A 16,631-nucleotide genomic window follows, 5' to 3' on the forward strand; every position below is an offset into this window, starting at 1 on the left:
ATCAAATGCAAATTTCGTGATCACAGACTTGTGCAGGCTGGGAGGCAGCTCAGGAGGTCTCTAATCTGACCCCCTGCTCAGAGCAGAGCCAACACTAAATGCAGATTAGGTTGCTCAGGGCTTTGCCCAGATAGGTCTTGTAAAACTCCAATGGAGCTTCCACAACATCTCTGGGAAGCCTCTTCCACTACTAACAGTCCTTAAATAGAGAACTGTTTCCTTATATGCAGTCTAAACTTTCTCTGTTCCAATTTATCATTATTGTCTGTAATTCTCATGCCAAGCACCTGTGTCTCCTTCTTTTTGTTAATGTCCTTGCTGATGTTGTAAATAAGGCTGCTGTTAGAGTGCCCCCAAAACCTCTTCTCCATACTGAACAAGCCCACATCCCTCAGGCTCCCCTTGTAAGTCATATTTTCCTGCCTCCCAGCTATATTAGTGGCCTTCCTCTCCTGGATTCATTCAAATTTATCACCTTATTTCTGGTACCAGAGGGTCCAAAACTGCATGCTGTATACCAGATCCAGTTTTACGGTTGCTGAGGAAAGGCAGGTAATCTTTTCCTTTGATCTGCTGGCTGTGGTCCTGTTGGTACAGCCCACAGTGCTGCTAGGCTTCTTTGCTGCCAGAACACACTGCTAGTTGCTTGGCTAGTGTACACCAACACCTTTTAAGCAGCGCACCTTCCGAGCCAGATGGTCCCCAGCCTGTACATACCCAGGGGCTTAGTCCATCCCAGCTGCAAGACTTTGCCTTCTTCCTGCTGAATCTCAGGGGGTTCCTGCTGGCCCACTCTCCAGTCCTGTCTAGGTCCCTCTGACTGCCCTCAAGAGTATCAACTGCACCCTCAAATTTGGCATCACCTGATGAGGGTGAACTGTCTCCTCCACCACGTCACCAATAAAGACTGACAAAAATGATGCTCATAGAGAATATCTCCTATCTATGCTACAGTCAAGTTCCTCCTTCTATTGCTTGTTCTTTGTGCACTCACCTGTGGAAGAAAATTTGGACGAGGAGTGAGTCTGGGAGGAGGGATGAACTGCGGCACTTTTATGGGCTGAGGCGTAGCCTGAACCTGCTATAAGAATGCAAGAGAGTTCAGCAAGAGGAAAAGAGCTTTGAAGTTGTTTGTCAAAATCAACATCCTAAATGTATTTCCAGACCTGATGTTCCCGGTTTTCCACTCTAAATAATTTTTCACAGTACAAGGGTCTTCATAAGAAATTTATTGGAGAGAGCGCTAATCTTAATCTCCAGTTCCTACACACCCCACTTGATGGACTGAAAGTATCTTTCCTTTTAGTTCAACTTTACTAACTACTGTGCTCTGCCGCCTAAAACCATTTCATCTGAAGATAATGAAAACACCTATTTGTTTTAATAGTTACACATCTCATCAATTGTAATAGCTGTACAACAGAGAGCAAACAGTAAGAGACTTTGATGTGCAGCTATACGAACCACTGTCCCCTCACTGAATGGCACACAGAAGGAGGAAAGAGGAAAGAGAAAAGACCTACAAGTTACAACTTGGAGCAACAGTAACAACACTGTGAGGGGCTCTAAATACACAACTTGAAATTTTCAAAAGTAGCCCGTTCATTTGAAACAAGCTCTGATTTTAAGGCATCCTATGTACTTCTTTGTCTGCTTGAAATCAGTTGGATGGAGCTGCCACATGATAAACTCTCAACAGCTCTACCAGCTACCCTGAGTACTTGTTGAGATTCTCTGAAATTAATGTCCATGGTAGTTTCCACCCTTCTGCACTTCTGCCCACCCACAGAAGATTGCAATTTATTTCAAAAAGGTCTTGTACTGATTATTTAATGCTTGGGAAAATATTCTGAGATCTTTGATGAAATTTGCTAAAGGAACACGAATCATGGACAGTTATTAAAACAGAATCACACCCCCAAACCTAAGTGAGTTATTCAGCAAAGAAATGAAGCACAGACACAAAGGACAGATGAGAGTGGTGCAAGGGATGATGTGGGAAGAGAGAACAGTAGAAAAAAACCTCCACTCTCCTCTATTGATTGCAAACATATGCCTCATTGGGGAGCATAATTACTTCCATTTGCACTATTAAGCTGTATTTTTAAATAAAGTGGTGAAGCCTTAACCTTTACTCCAAAAGTAAAATTTCCCCCTTATAACGCTATACGATGCCAGGATTCCAGACTAAGAAGTCTGTATAACCCAATACTAAAACATTGCTTCTTTTATTTCTAGGTGGCTAACTATTCTGGAAAAGACTCTGTGATGTAACCGAACCACTTTCCAAAATCTATGCTTAATGAAACAGTGTCTGTGCATGAAAAAGTGGTGAGCAAAGAGATGGTAGTGGGCAGAGTTAAGTGATATGTGTAACACTAGCGGCTTCATCATGCAAAAGGAACAAGAGAGACTGCCTTAAAAAAAAACAAAATGAAACCCCAAACCTAACAAATGAGGAAAGACTGCACATGTCCTTTGCCAAAGAAAAGGGTAGGAATTCTGCAGGACACAGCCACATAGATTAGGTAGGGGTGAAACAGTAATTTCTTCCCCATGACTAACAATTACTAACAGGGGAAGCTTTACACAGAGGTGATGATAGCACTGGTTTAGTTCTGTAAAGCACGAGAGTAATAACAACCCACATAGACTGTAACTGCTTTTCTCTTAGGCTATTGCTTTAAAACCATCCACTAGTGAAGACTCATGACATGTCCCCACATGACATGTCTCTTTTCTCTGCAAAAACCTGACCCCTAACCTCTTTTTCCACCACCTCCCCCCATCCCCATCCCACCAATAGCCCTCTTGTAAACTGAACCCACATGTATCTGCAGGGCAAACACACCAAATGCTTACCAAAGTTACTGTGTTTTTTGCCACTATTTGGACTGCCTCAGCTCCTGGCCCAGTGACCTTATTTGTTGTCTGGAGGTTGACTGGTGCATTCTGCGCATCAGTGCTGAGGACTGCTTTCTGATTGTTGTTGATAGCAGTAACCATGGCAATGGTAGGTCTCTGACCCACAACAGAGGCAGGCATGGTCGCAGTTGCTGCTTTCAAGACGAGAGGTAGTGTCTTAGTGGTGATCATAGAAGCTGTAGTTACAGTTTTCTAAGGGAAACAGAAAATACACTGTAAGAGACAGAGACACTTCGTATCAGACAGGACGTGGGTTGGTTAGTCAGAAACAATAGACAGTAAGAGAAAGAAAAGACAGCACTGAGTCTTGCCTACCTGCTGTTCACGCAAGCATGTTATCTAACGCCTCTGAAAACCAGATAGCTAGGAAGGATTCTCACTGGGACACCCACTGCATCTAATGTAATCATCATCTGCAGCATTACGGATCGATTCAAACCAAATTCCCAAGAAAATGGCAATCAGCTGTTAGTAGTGGTGTATGCATTTTTGTCTCTTTGAGTTTCACTGTCAGTATCAAACCTACAAGGTGGGAGGCTTATACAATGCACAGGCAGACTAGCTACTCACCAATTAAATCTCAAATCTGGAAATGGAAACTTTACGTACAGAGGTGCTCACCATCAGAGGAAGAGGGAAATGGCATTCATAAATTGGTTTCTTTAAGAACAAAAATGTATTTTGGTTTCAGGTATCCCAACTTTCAGCTTTAGCCATGCATGCGGTTACTTAGCCCTTCACTGCCTTTCCTAAAACGGTAGGGTTCTCCTGAAGTTCTAAGAGCTGGCTGTTTGTCTATCCAGCTGCAGGCAACTAAGTTCAACTTCTGTGGAACTTCTGTTTTGGAACATAAATGTGAGCCCACGACTGCTCTCGGCCAGTGTTGAAGACACTGGCTTCGAATCACTTCATGTCAGCCTTTATCTGAAACACCTGAATGTGCTACGCCCACAAACCCCAAAGTTAAAGCAACTATCATCTGTAGTTTGGTTTTAGAACCTACTGACGCTGGAGACACTAAGGGAAACAGCCAATTATGAATCTCATTCAAAAAGCAACAAGGCAAGAGGCTCTCATGTAAAACCAGAACACAACGTGCACGGAAAACTCGTGACAAGTGACACTCAACAGAATGGCAAGCGAGCTTATTTCTCGTAACTCTTGTGCAAAAAGCCCATGGTACCAATGGCACTGCATCTTCAAAACAGCTGTCAGTGTGATCAAATGCTCTTACTATGAAATAACAACTGTTCCCCCCTGATGTAAGCACTGGGCTCTGTGGCAGGAATAAATGGAGAACCAGGGATCAAGAAGGCTTTTTTTGTGTTCTGAACATGACTCGTTTAGGCTGCTTGATTTTAATCCCACATGACCTCTCTCTTCTTTCTAATAAAGTATGATACATGTATTTCCAGTTGTATTCTTCAGTATTTTCAGCAGTATTATTTCCTTAAAAACTCAGTTTACCTTCACACCTCTTAATTTCCTAATGCTTAAACTACGTCCCCTAACTACCAGTAACACGCGAGTGCATCAATTTTATAATTTGTATAAAGTCCAGATGTAATCAATTTCTCTTTGTTGCAACATAAACAATTCCCCCTTTTTTCTGAGAATCAAGAACTGCTGCACCTTCTCCAAAGCAAGAGACTCCATTCCCCCAAACAAGAACACTCTTCAAGCTTTTCCAGTGAGATGTAACATGGCATCATTTTCACAGGCATTACATTCATGCATAAACATTTTAAATACAAGTCTAATGGATCATGTAATACAAGCCCACGTCTCTTTCACGGGGTTCTAGTAAGCCTGTAAGTACTAAGAGCAGAGTTTCAGGCAGCAGACCACAGAGCTTCAATAATGCTGAGCATTAATTAACTTGGTTATTCTAAAAGTTTTCAACACATTAATTTATACTTCCAGCGTCATTCATAGTAAGTCTGCATTATTTCCCCTAACAGCACTGCAATAATATGACCTTTTAGCAGGCTTGCTGCTTTATGAAAATTTAAAACCCCCTTCTCACTGGACTATAGTATGTTAAAATGTCACTATTAAGGCAGTGATATACATATATATATATATACACAGACCCCAGCCTTGATTCCTAAACCAAATTATTCTGAAAATAACCACTGAAAGCATTCTCTTTAATGGCACAGCTTTGAAGATGTATCATTTACAAAAGTAGGCACAAAAAAACTTTTCAGAGACAAAACATTTTACTTTGCTGAAGGAGATTGAGGGGCAATGGGATAAGAGGCACAACCTTAGATGCTAAATGTGTGCAGAAGCAAATGAGCTTACTTCAGAATTATACCGACATAAAACCAGATAAGTGTAAAGTATAAAAGCTCATGTATTTATTCTAAGGAGAGGACAACCTGCCTTTCTGAGTATCAATGAGATAAGGGTGTAGCAGTTTTTGCACTGTTTCACTAGAGGGCTCTTTAACTTTGAACAAAACCTCAATTTTTACAACCCAAGAGATGACCTGGAAGTTAATGCGTGAATGCGAAGCGTGGAATACAGAGAAAGGCATGAAACTGCTTTTGCAGCCACGTTTCCTAACTGAAAAAGAGAGACTGGTGATACAGCAAAGAGTGATCCACTGTTTGCCTGTGAATATTTTAGGTCATGGTAATATTTATTTCTTTGTTCTGTTTTAGCTTTGATATTGACATTGCTGCTCAGAAATGTCTTTTCCTCAGTTAAGTTTGCAACATTTCTTCAATATTCTCTTCTCAAAAATACAATTGCCGAAGCCACACAACTATGTTTTTAGAGCTCATCCGAAACAACTTGCTGAGTTAACGAGATAACTAACAGCCCATCCATTTCTCCCTCCTCTACTTCCAGGATAAGGGAAGATAAGAATCAAAGCTATGGTGGTGATTCATCGCAACATGCACTAAGTAAACTTCATGGGTGAATTCTGCCATCTGCCTATCCAAGTAAACACGAGCTGCTGAGATTGCATCAACAGGAAAAAAGACCTCACATATGCTTCTTTTTACAAACACCTCCCTGCACTTACTAGCTGTTTTAGCAGCACGCTTTGGGGATTCTAAAGTATTTGAACAGGAGAAACCTGGAATTCCCCCCTCCACAGAAGCAGGCCATTTTCCCTGGGGAGATCTGGGATTACGCCTCTAGTTCTGTATACCGTACAGAATGTTGGTGAGCCTTCCCAAGCAAGACACTGCTTTCTAAAACTCGAGCTTTGCAATTAACACTGCACACTTTTAGACAAATCCCTGCAAACACAGGTAAGTACTATTTGATATGAGTTGCATCTGTTTAATAAGAGCCAAGCAGAAAGAAGATGGAAGTCTTTTCTTACATTTGGTTCACAGATTCAATGAGGACTCTGTCAGTCTTTTAAAATTATTTTTATTTTTTAATCATACACCTCATACTGTGCATGTGAAGTCTTCATTGTTTCTTGAGACCTACTGAGTATGGGCAATCACTCATGCACCTATGGAAAAGAGAGGTTCCTTTCAATCAATCGTAGAATCACAGAATATACCAAGTTTTAAGGGACCCATAAGGATTGTCGAGTCCAACTCCTAAACTTTCACTGATTTTTACAGAAGGCAATACTGCCACCCTTCTTTTCAGGGAGGTTATGATTCGACTTTTAACCACCACATAAGTTTTTTAACTCAGGGGGTTAGTGCCAAAAACCAAAATCCATGTGACCAGTAAGTGCATATGCATCGAGGGAGAAACCCGTATGGGTACACTACTGGGCATAACCCAAAGTTTGTCATTTTCTCTTTGCTTTGACTTTTTTTTTCCCCCAGTGAACTTCTGCTTTAGCAAGGGAAAGAATTCTTGGAGAGGTTTTTACCTGTGATCCGATCACGTTTGGAGAGGGTGCAGTAGACTGCTGCTGCTGTTGATGGTGATGTTGCTGTAGCTGTTGTAGTGGTTGTGGCTGTGGTGTCTGTAGTTTGTTTTCCGACTGTGCCAAGGGCTGTATTTGAAACTTACTGTCTGGCTGTTCCTGTTTCACTATCAAATTCTTTCGAAGCTGTTCCACCACTCTTTTCTACCAGATATACAAAAACATAAAGAGAAATTAGGACAGTTATTTAGCCCCAGATATTAAAGATAATAACACCCAAAGTTACATTTGTTTAGTGTAAATAAAGAACTGCTCAGAAGAGCTCAGTGGGATTTCTCTTTTTAGAATTTTAAATATTGGTGTTATCTAATGGGCACGGTGTCAAACTAGGCCACAGAGGAGTTCCACTGCCCAGCACAGTCACTTTGCTGTCCTTGCAGAAACCCACTCACCAAAATTCATCCCATTCACAAACCACTGCAAGGCCTCATGAACCTATATGCACTTGAGACCGGTTAGCATTCAGATCCCAAAGTTTCTCTCTCCATCAAACATGCACACATGTGACAAAAAAGGACTTCAGCTGGAAGCCTCAAGGCAATAATGATGCTGTTCTGTACCCGGCACTAAAACTGAGTGGAGAGACAGTCAGTTTAAGTGAGAAGTGGTGAACAGGGAGGCTATGGATGTGTAGTCATTCTGTTCAGCATTATTGTCATCTGAAAGAAGATCAGATAGGGCTACGTTGGAAGGAAGTTGCACAGACTTACTGCTCCCAGCTCAAAAGGCTTCCATTAGATTATAGCTCCTATGGGTCTGAAATGATTTAAAAGAGAAGTTTCTTCTCCTGGTAGCATGTTGTCAACAGACCTAAGAGAAGACCAGGTGATGTGCAGGATAAGTAACCATGTCACCACATGGGCAATAAGGGCTCATAATCTGTTCATATTATGCCTTACTGTAACAAGGATGAAAACACCATGAGGCTCTCTGCAGGCACAACAGAAAGCAGGCCTTTTATTAGTGCCTCGTGCAAAAACTGAGGCTCAGCGTTTCTGGGACAAGATGGATAATGTGAGCGGAAAAACGCCGTTGCACAGGCTACACTAGCCTGTTAGAAGCCGTCGAGAGCTGTCTGGCAGCAGCAGATCCTGCCATCCATATCCATTATGCAGATATTAAATTGGAAGAAGCATTTAATGCTTTTAAGATTCAGAGAGTAAAACCGAAGTTTGCAGTGCATGCCAATTGCTTACACAGTTTATTAAGAAGCTTCTACCAACTGTCAGTAAAAATACCACTCTCAAACTCCAGCAATAATTTTACTACCTGCAAGGCTGTTGGGATTATCTGTTTGTTAGTACTCATACAGAGGAGCCTCACACAACATATTCCAAAACTACTTTGCTTCATTAGCAAAACTAGACGGGACTCTCAGGGTTGCACCTATACAGGAACTTAGAGCAGACCTACGCCCATTTTCAGCACTACCCTCCGCTGCGTCCTCCCCTGCACAGTCTCAGCCCACACTGTCACTCAGACACCCTAAGGCTCCTCCACAGCATCCTGCTGGAACTGCTGCTCCTCAAGGGCCCAGCATGCCTGTCTGCAGCAACAGAAACATGGGATTAAACAAGAAGGCAGAATGAAAGAATCCTCTTTTCTGCTGGCAGACTTGAGACTTCATTAAACCCATACGTTAAAATTGTTCTTCGGTTATTCAACTGTTGTTAATCAGTTTTGAAGGCAGCTTGTGCTGCAGAAAGGACAGTTTGTATGACTGAGGTTTGCCACAGCTGGTTTAAACTCCTAGTTGCGTGCCTGAGGGCCAGGAAGACTGAGGTTATCTGGAAGTACCCCAGAACTCTCAAGAAATATTCCTAATTCTTTAAATGCAGTCATTGCCATTTTTCCTTCATACTCTTAAGAATATTTAATTACATTCTTACCAACAAACTCACAATTTTAAGTTGAGATTAACTCAGACATAAATGCGTCACCACAAACACAACGTAACAGTTCTCTGTGAGAAAGAAACTAACCACTACACCCTTTCTTCTGAACTGGAACTGCTGGCCCTCTGCAACGGTCACTATTGGACCACCGTCAGACAGTGCCCCGTAAGCATACTACATTATCTTACAGCTCCTGCTGCCTTGACAGCTTCATTGCTGATCTCATCAAGAGCTTCACACCACTGAGCTCACAGAGCCCCAGACATCATATATGACCCTTTCTTAAAGGTAATAATCGTAATCAATATTGTGACATTTAGCGAAACCATTTTCCTCGTCTGTGACATAGGCCAGACCCTAACACAGCATTAGAAGATTATTACAGTTTGATTAAGCAGAAAATCTGCCCCTTCATCTTGTTGGCCATAGATCTATGCCAAAAGGTGTCTTCTCTGTGGTCATATTAAAAAACCCTATGAGGAGTATGTTGCTATAAGATAAGGAAAGTCCTTGGACCAAACTTTATACTTAGACCTTACTAAGCTTTATGTTATTAATTAAGCATTATTTCAGTTTTAATCAATGGATCAATAATAGTGACACATTTCATCTTCACCCAGGAAACACATTCAGAAAAGCACTGATATGGGGAAGAACTTTTTCATGGTGAGGGTGACAGAACCCTGGGAAGGCTGCCCGGGGGGTGTGGAGTCTCCTTCTCTGGAGACATTCAAGACCCATCTGGACGCCTCCCTGTGTGACCTCCTGTCCTAGGGAACCTGCTTTGGCAGGGGAGTTGGACTCTGGAGGTCCCTTCCAACCCCTACAATTCTGTGATTCTGTGATCTAACAGATAGGCCTGGTTTTAAACTTAAAAAAAAATCTATAAAAATTAAAACATAAAAACAACACAAATGAGAGATAAAAGTACTAACCAGCAATGCATACCTTTTACATCACAAAACCGAAGCTGATGTGCTTTGAATTGCTCAACTGCCTGCTAGTGACCTGCTTTCCCACTCCAGCAATTCCAGGAAGTAAGCTATTAGGGAGCTGCAGTTACCTGTTCCCCACACCGACCAAGACATGGTCTCTGGGATATAAAAGTTGCCAACTGCTGCGAATGAAATGGTAAAAGCAAGTACTGATTTGAAATAAGCTGCAGCTTGGAAGTGGGGAGGCTTCAGGGAATGTCATCTGCTTTTCCAGCCTCCCTCCCTGCTCCATGCCAGCCCCATCCCCTACCGCTACCCAAAGAGAGGCAAAATACCTCTGCTTTTTGACAAAACGGAGGTACCAGAACTTCTGTGGCGGAAAGAAGTGAAAAGATTTTGGAGCCCTGTCACAGTTAGTCTCTAACCTGCAGAGAGGGTGCATTTTAGGAGTGGGATTTGGGAGTCGAAGACTACAAGCAATGAGGATAACAGTACATCCAGCTGCTGCTTTAAGATAGTATCTAAAATTTAAAATTGTGAAATTCAATTATAGAAATTGATGACGCACAATCTACACCAGTGAGAAAAGAAGGTGTTGTACAATATACTTGACTTTAATTCCATTGAAAGAGTTATCAAAGGACTCCAGAAATATTTCCAGCTATTTCTGTATTTATCATGTATTTTTATGGAATTTTGCACTTCTGTCTGTGCTTGAATCATACCCACATCATCTTATCAACAACAACAAAAAAACCCCTAAACCATTGAAATCAGAGAGAATTTTATTCCAAGAAAAAAAAAGCATGGTATAATTTCCTACTTCTTAAGGGTGATCAAACTAGCACCTCTTTCAGTCAAAAAGACTCTCGGAGGAGAGGGGTGTTTGTCTGCTTGAAGGGGAACATAGCAGTGGGAGATGACCTCCACCTCAGACTCATGCCTCACGGGGCACGATTACTGAAATGTGCATTGGTGTTTTTTATGATTTTAAAATGTATTATTTTGGGTTTTAAGCTTTTGTTAAGCACCCAGGTATCTTAACCATACCCAGTTGACTGCACTGCCAGCAATCCAGGAGCTGCCCCAAAACTCACGTGTTGCATCCCGCCCACGGGAAACATGGCTGAAAGGTGCACTAAGGCACAAGGCCTTCTCCCTCCTCCCGCATCGCTAAGAGGGATTGCGGAATATCCTGGGGGAAGGGAATGTTTCTCCTCCCTCTACCATGATGGTCCTACGGGATAAATCAAGCAATACACTTATGGTGCTCTTGAACACTGGAGAAGGCCCGAGACCGTACTGTTAATTTTGGTAGGCCCCAAATTTATGAGCTTCCTTTGCATTCCTGCTGCCTTTAATATGATCACTGAGCACAGCACCGGTTACATTGTGTAAAATGGAATTTAAATACATTGTCACTTGGTAAAAATCTGGCATTTTGCCAGCTAAATATTGGGATACAGCACCAGCATGATGCAAAAAGGGCTTCTGTCATTAAAAATGCTGGTAAAATTATTCATTAGTCTTCATTATATTTTAGACCATTTCAACTATCACAGGTGTGATTCTGAAACAAGTATACAGCTTACAAACAAACACATGCACTCCGAAAAAGAACATGGGATTTTTCCCTTATGACAGAGAAACACTACTCCAAGTTGCTAGAAATCATTCAGAAGTGAATTATGTACGTTCTGGAAATAATGTTCATTCTTTCATTCTTAACAGAGGAGAACGCTTATAATTTTTTATTTTCTTTTAAAACATCACTAGAATTATAAATGAAAATGACCCAAAATAGCTGCTCTGCCATTCTGCTTTATATGACTTCTTGATTGCTTTATTTTCAGTACTGCGTCTTTTACCGTTTGCAGCACCACAAGACCAATTAATTTTTGGAAGGGAATGTTGCACCATAAAATGCCTTATGCATCACTGTCTGCCCGCTGGAGAATTTTTACTCTTGCACAATGTAGGAAACAGGGAGTGAACGAGTAGGTGCAGCACACACACGTTTTCCTGCAGCTGAGATAGCAAGCAGAGTATTTACCTTCTTATGCCTGTACTTATGTTAGCAGGAAGAAACTTGCGAGAACAGCTACAATAATTAAACAATGAAGCAATTAATGAATGGAGAATTAAATGTATGACAACAGGCAAAACAGAACAGGAAAAACAGTTAAGTGCAGTACTTTGAATGTAATTAAGGAGGAATGGAATGAAAGGAATGAAATTAATTTTTTTTTTTAATTTGACAAGGTTTGTTTTTGTTTAGGTTTTCCTGCTTCCCAGAAATGTGCCCAAGTACAAATACAAACCAGTAAAAGGATGAAGGGATCACCTCAAGATGAAAAGGCTGAAGAAATGAAAAACTTAAACTGCTGACTACCATGGAAAATTTTATCTTGCCCATCTCTGTATTGTTCTATCCCCATTTGTCTGTTTCAGGGGAAAAAAAATCTCATTAGGGAAAAAAAAAGGCAGGTAGGTTGTGCAGAAATGAAACAAGGTTTCTTTTGTACTTCAACATAAAGTATGTTTCTATGATCTCTGACTGAACCTAGCTTTCCAGAAGTGTATAATGTGGCCTTGTAAATTCTGCCATGGACCAAAGATTGGGATATAAAATCTCAGCACAGAAAAATACCCTGGATTATTATTCCTACACAGGAGAACACACAGGAACAACCACCCCCATGGGAAAGCAATTCATAACTATACAGGGTAGCTAGTTGCCTAAGCTAAACCCCTCTGCCAGGGAAATCCTGCTGCTTCTCTTCTCTGACCTCTGATTTACCTCATAATGTGACATCCTTTAAACGGAATTTGTCTGAATGAAGCAAACACGGTAAAGCAATTTAAATTAGTAAACTTACTTTTATATTTTAGAAACGATCAACCTAAACAAAAGTATACTTTCTAATCTAGCAACTCCTTGCGTTTTTGAGTAACCCAACCAGGAAGAGCAGTCATCAGGTAATTCCACAGTGTGCTGCCACACAGTAACACAGTGCCTTAACTAAAACTGAGTCAGCTTCAGCAGGATTCCTGAGCTTACAACAGCTATTCCCACTAGTTCTACTTCACCACAGAATGCCAACTTGTTCTTTTGCGAACAGAAAGATCCGGATGCTCAAACGACATTGTACAACCACCCGATGACTGCTCTGATATTGTTAACAGCACCTAGTATTTCATTTCTGCAGTTGCTTTGCCAGTGTCACAGACTAACAGCAGTAGACAGGCTTTTTCCCAATGTCGTCAACCAAATACTATTTAGCACCAATTCAATTAAAACCCATCACATAGCAATTTGTTGTGGATCTCTACTTCGCAGGCAGAATGTGCTATTGGAGCAAAAAGTCATGGTTTCACCTCACACAAATGAGAGATTGTCTCTTCTCCCTAGTCATTTGAACAGTGTATGAAATACAGATGTTGTGTCCAGCTAAATACACCTGCCGTGCTTCTCTCTTTAGTTAGCCAAACATGATCAAAACAAAGAAAAATGCCTGGTTCCTAGAGAAGACATCAAATTAAATCACTGCAGAAGACCCAAACTGCTGTTCTTCAATTGTATCAAGGTTTGTGGATCAATCAACAGTGACGCTCTGAAAAAGAAAGCAATGGTTCTTCCTTAGCCTCCTGACTTAAACTGCAGGAGGAGGGTGGAATTTGTCCCTGCGTTTGTTTATCTTACCACAAAAAGTACCTTGACTAATTAAGGCTAAAACTGCTGAAGAACTGAAGATTTGGTGAACTTCCACCTCTCTTAAAAACACTCAACAATAGGAATTTCGCCAAAAGAATGGAGAACTAACTACTTCACAAGGGATGCGGAGCTACCGGAGACAATTCAATGAGAAACCACAAACACAGTCAAGGACCTAACACACCGCGCTGCGCAATGCGGGGCTCACTGGGGCTCAGCATACCCAGAGGGTGACTTCTCACTGGGTATAGATGTGAGGGGAGGGATTTTAGGTTCTCTGAGAAATGCAAAATGATGACTCTGTGGCTGCCAGTTGAAGGTAGACAAACATAACCTTGAAATAAGATGTAGAGATGGTTAAATGCTGCAATGCTAATAGGAGAGGTAACAGCCTACCATGGTTTGAAGTCTTTAGGAGAAGGTTAACTAGCTTTCTGAAAGAAATGTTTCACTGAGCTTTTGGAGGAGATTGTACAGTACACACGAGGGGGAAAGGGCTCTGGAACATGGGATTCCTCTGCTTGTTCCTGGTCCCTTACCAGGGACAGTACAAATACCAGCATGCTTCTCCAGCACTGCAACTCCACACAGCCAGCCTCACTCTTCAGAATATGAACGTGTCCAGAGGCGCAACCGAACAGATATACCCAAAGTTGTTTTTTCACCTTCCTCTGGAACACAAGATATTGGTCACAGCTAGAGAAAATAAGCAAAGCAAGCTTATCTTCTCCCTTTGATGCCTTGTATTGTATGCCTTTTATTTACATATTTAGATTCTTACTGATTTTAGACTTGGAATGGGAAAAAAAACTTCCCCAGCCAGACTTGCTGGGATGTTGGTTTTTACCCTTTCACTGCAATGCAGGATGTGGGCTTCCTGCTAGGAATACCTGGGCAAATTTCCCTTCAGCAACCTGCTGACATCACCAGCACCTTCACAGTAACTGGCAGCCCAACCCCTCTTTTCTGGAACACAAAGATGTGGAAGACAAAACCTTAATACTCTCATAACCAAACTGTCCCGGTCTCCCTGAAGTCAGATAACATCACACAAGCATATCGGGGTAAAATATAATGATCTCTAAGTTAAAATGGTAAATCCCCTTGTCCATTTTGGATTTGATGTGCAGTGGCTTCCCTCTACTTCCTAGATGCAAGTTCAGAACTGAAGTTTATCACTATTCTTTCACAGAAAGAAACCGAACAACTGTGTGCTATGTAAGAGACAACATTTTACAAACACAGTGTTTTTCAACAGATAGACATTGTACTTAATTTAATTAACACAGTCTAGCTTTAGTATCTAATCTCAAATTACACATCTAAATCTCAAATTTCAGTTAGTTCTTGGGACATAAACCATAGGATCTGTTCTTGTCTTGCCAGACCTCTTTTCTATGAAGGATGAATTCCTTGGTATCAAAATGCCTTCAGAAAGAGCCATCATGGAACACAAAGATCTTCCTGGCTTTGATGGATACAGCTCAAAGGAGCTGCATTTGAGTCCTATTATATCAATATATGGACAACATCCAGCATGAAAAAATGTACTAACAAAGACCACATAAGGGAATGTAAACACTCCTATCCGTAAGTTCCTACGCCTTCTTCGCAGTATGCTTGCTTGTTTGACAGCTATACCGTCATAATTTTAGACTGTTAAACCTCTGCTCTAGGGTTTAGAAAAGATCAGAGCACTTGTCACTCTCAGAGCAGGTAGAGTGAGATAGAGTGGTTGAGCAGTTCATTTTTCTTTCTAATTACACTCCATTAACCTTCCACATGAGAGCTCCCCTGCGCTTTCATACCAGCAGCACCAACTGGCTGTATTTGATAAGGCTCAGCAGACTGCAAGACCAGCACACGTAACTGAAGGAACACTCCAGCACCACGGACTTAGCAGAGGCTGGGCTGGGGCTCTGTTAGTGAGCAGCAGTCACGTTCAGCTAAATTATACGCAGATGGACACCGGCCTCACCCTACCCACTTCCGCCACAACTCTACTCCCTCAACTTCATCACTACGTGATCCAGCATTTGAAAGCCGAATGCAGAACTAGGGAATTATTCACTATAGGGAACTGAACAGTTCCTAGGCTTTCACCTCACTGCAGAGACCTGCCAAGAGAAACGCATTTAGAGCATTAAAGCATGCAGGGCAATAGAAATGAAGTTGTCATTACATTATAATTAGATCATGTTAGCGTATGCAACCAGAGTACAGAGAAGGAAAATTACTTTTCAAATTTAAATCTTTTTTAAATGCACTTTCAGTATCTGGGGTTGTTTGTTGTATGTTCTGAAGACCACACTGTAAATAAACAGCATTATATTTATCTATAACCTTCTCAACGGTGACCACATAAATGATAGGCTTTTCTAAAAAGAGAGACTTCTTCAATTAATAATGTATTCCATGGGAGTTTCAGACTCGGTGCCAGGAAAGCTATTTCCATGTGCATGAAGGTAGATTAGCATTTGTGTATACTGAGCAACAGTGTCGGCACATGCTTACACAGATAAAAGGGAAACAAATTTGGAAGGTGGGATTGTAAACAATCTGGAACAGAATCCAAATTATTTAAAAAATAAATGAAAGACTACAAAATCTGCACTTTCAAATGCCATTTTAAACTATTTGTTGGACTTTTTAACTGTTTCAGGTGATTTCACAACATAATGCTGTATATGGAACTGGCCTATATAAGTGAGTGATGGTGATACTCTTTTTGCTATTACATCATTATCCTTCCCCATCCCTCTCATCTGTTTAACGTATTGTCATACATCTGCATGCATCTCCATAAATAAATAGAACTTACTTCTCTTCAAAGTTTCCCAGCCTTCAGCTAATATTTTGAAATGATCTGCTGTTTTCTCTATCCTGGTAACTTTGAAACAGCTGAAACAAAATCTGCTTGTGTTAGAAGTCAAACTATAGATCTAGCACTGTCCTTGTTCAGGATGGCACAGGCATTTTGTTTCAGAGACCTGGTGGATGTTGTCAAAGATCCCCTCCAGTACAAAGGAAACAGGTGGCCTATCTCTTAGAACAGAATGGTAAATGCTGCTACTGGACCCACCTAACGTACCCTGAAGAGACTTGTTTTTCAGAATGATCATTAAAGGTTCTTAAAGTGAGACCCACTTTCTAAACGTAAGGAAGGAAGATTTTGGACTTCCATTCCCAAATATTCTGAAACTTCACCTAAGGATGCCAATTCAAGTCTTTACTGCAATTTAAGGTGT

At 41.2% G+C, this 16,631-nt stretch overlaps 1 protein-coding gene across 1 annotated transcript in view; it reads right to left on the bottom strand.

Annotated features, from left to right (window-relative positions):
• The window catches only part of PHF21A (PHD finger protein 21A), a 127,680-nt gene that overhangs the window by 20,542 nt on the left and 90,507 nt on the right, over positions 1-16,631 (bottom strand). Inside the window, exons 6-8 of the mRNA XM_084263053.1 lie at positions 6,782-6,982; positions 2,863-3,117; positions 995-1,078 (exon numbers count right to left, since the gene is read on the bottom strand). Of these exons, the coding sequence (XP_084119179.1) occupies positions 995-1,078; positions 2,863-3,117; positions 6,782-6,982 (540 nt within the window). The remainder of the gene's footprint in view (positions 1-994; positions 1,079-2,862; positions 3,118-6,781; positions 6,983-16,631) is intronic.

This window comes from Gallinula chloropus (genome assembly GCF_964237585.1).
Source record: "Gallinula chloropus genome assembly, chromosome: 4".
Taxonomy (NCBI): Eukaryota; Metazoa; Chordata; class Aves; order Gruiformes; family Rallidae; genus Gallinula; species Gallinula chloropus.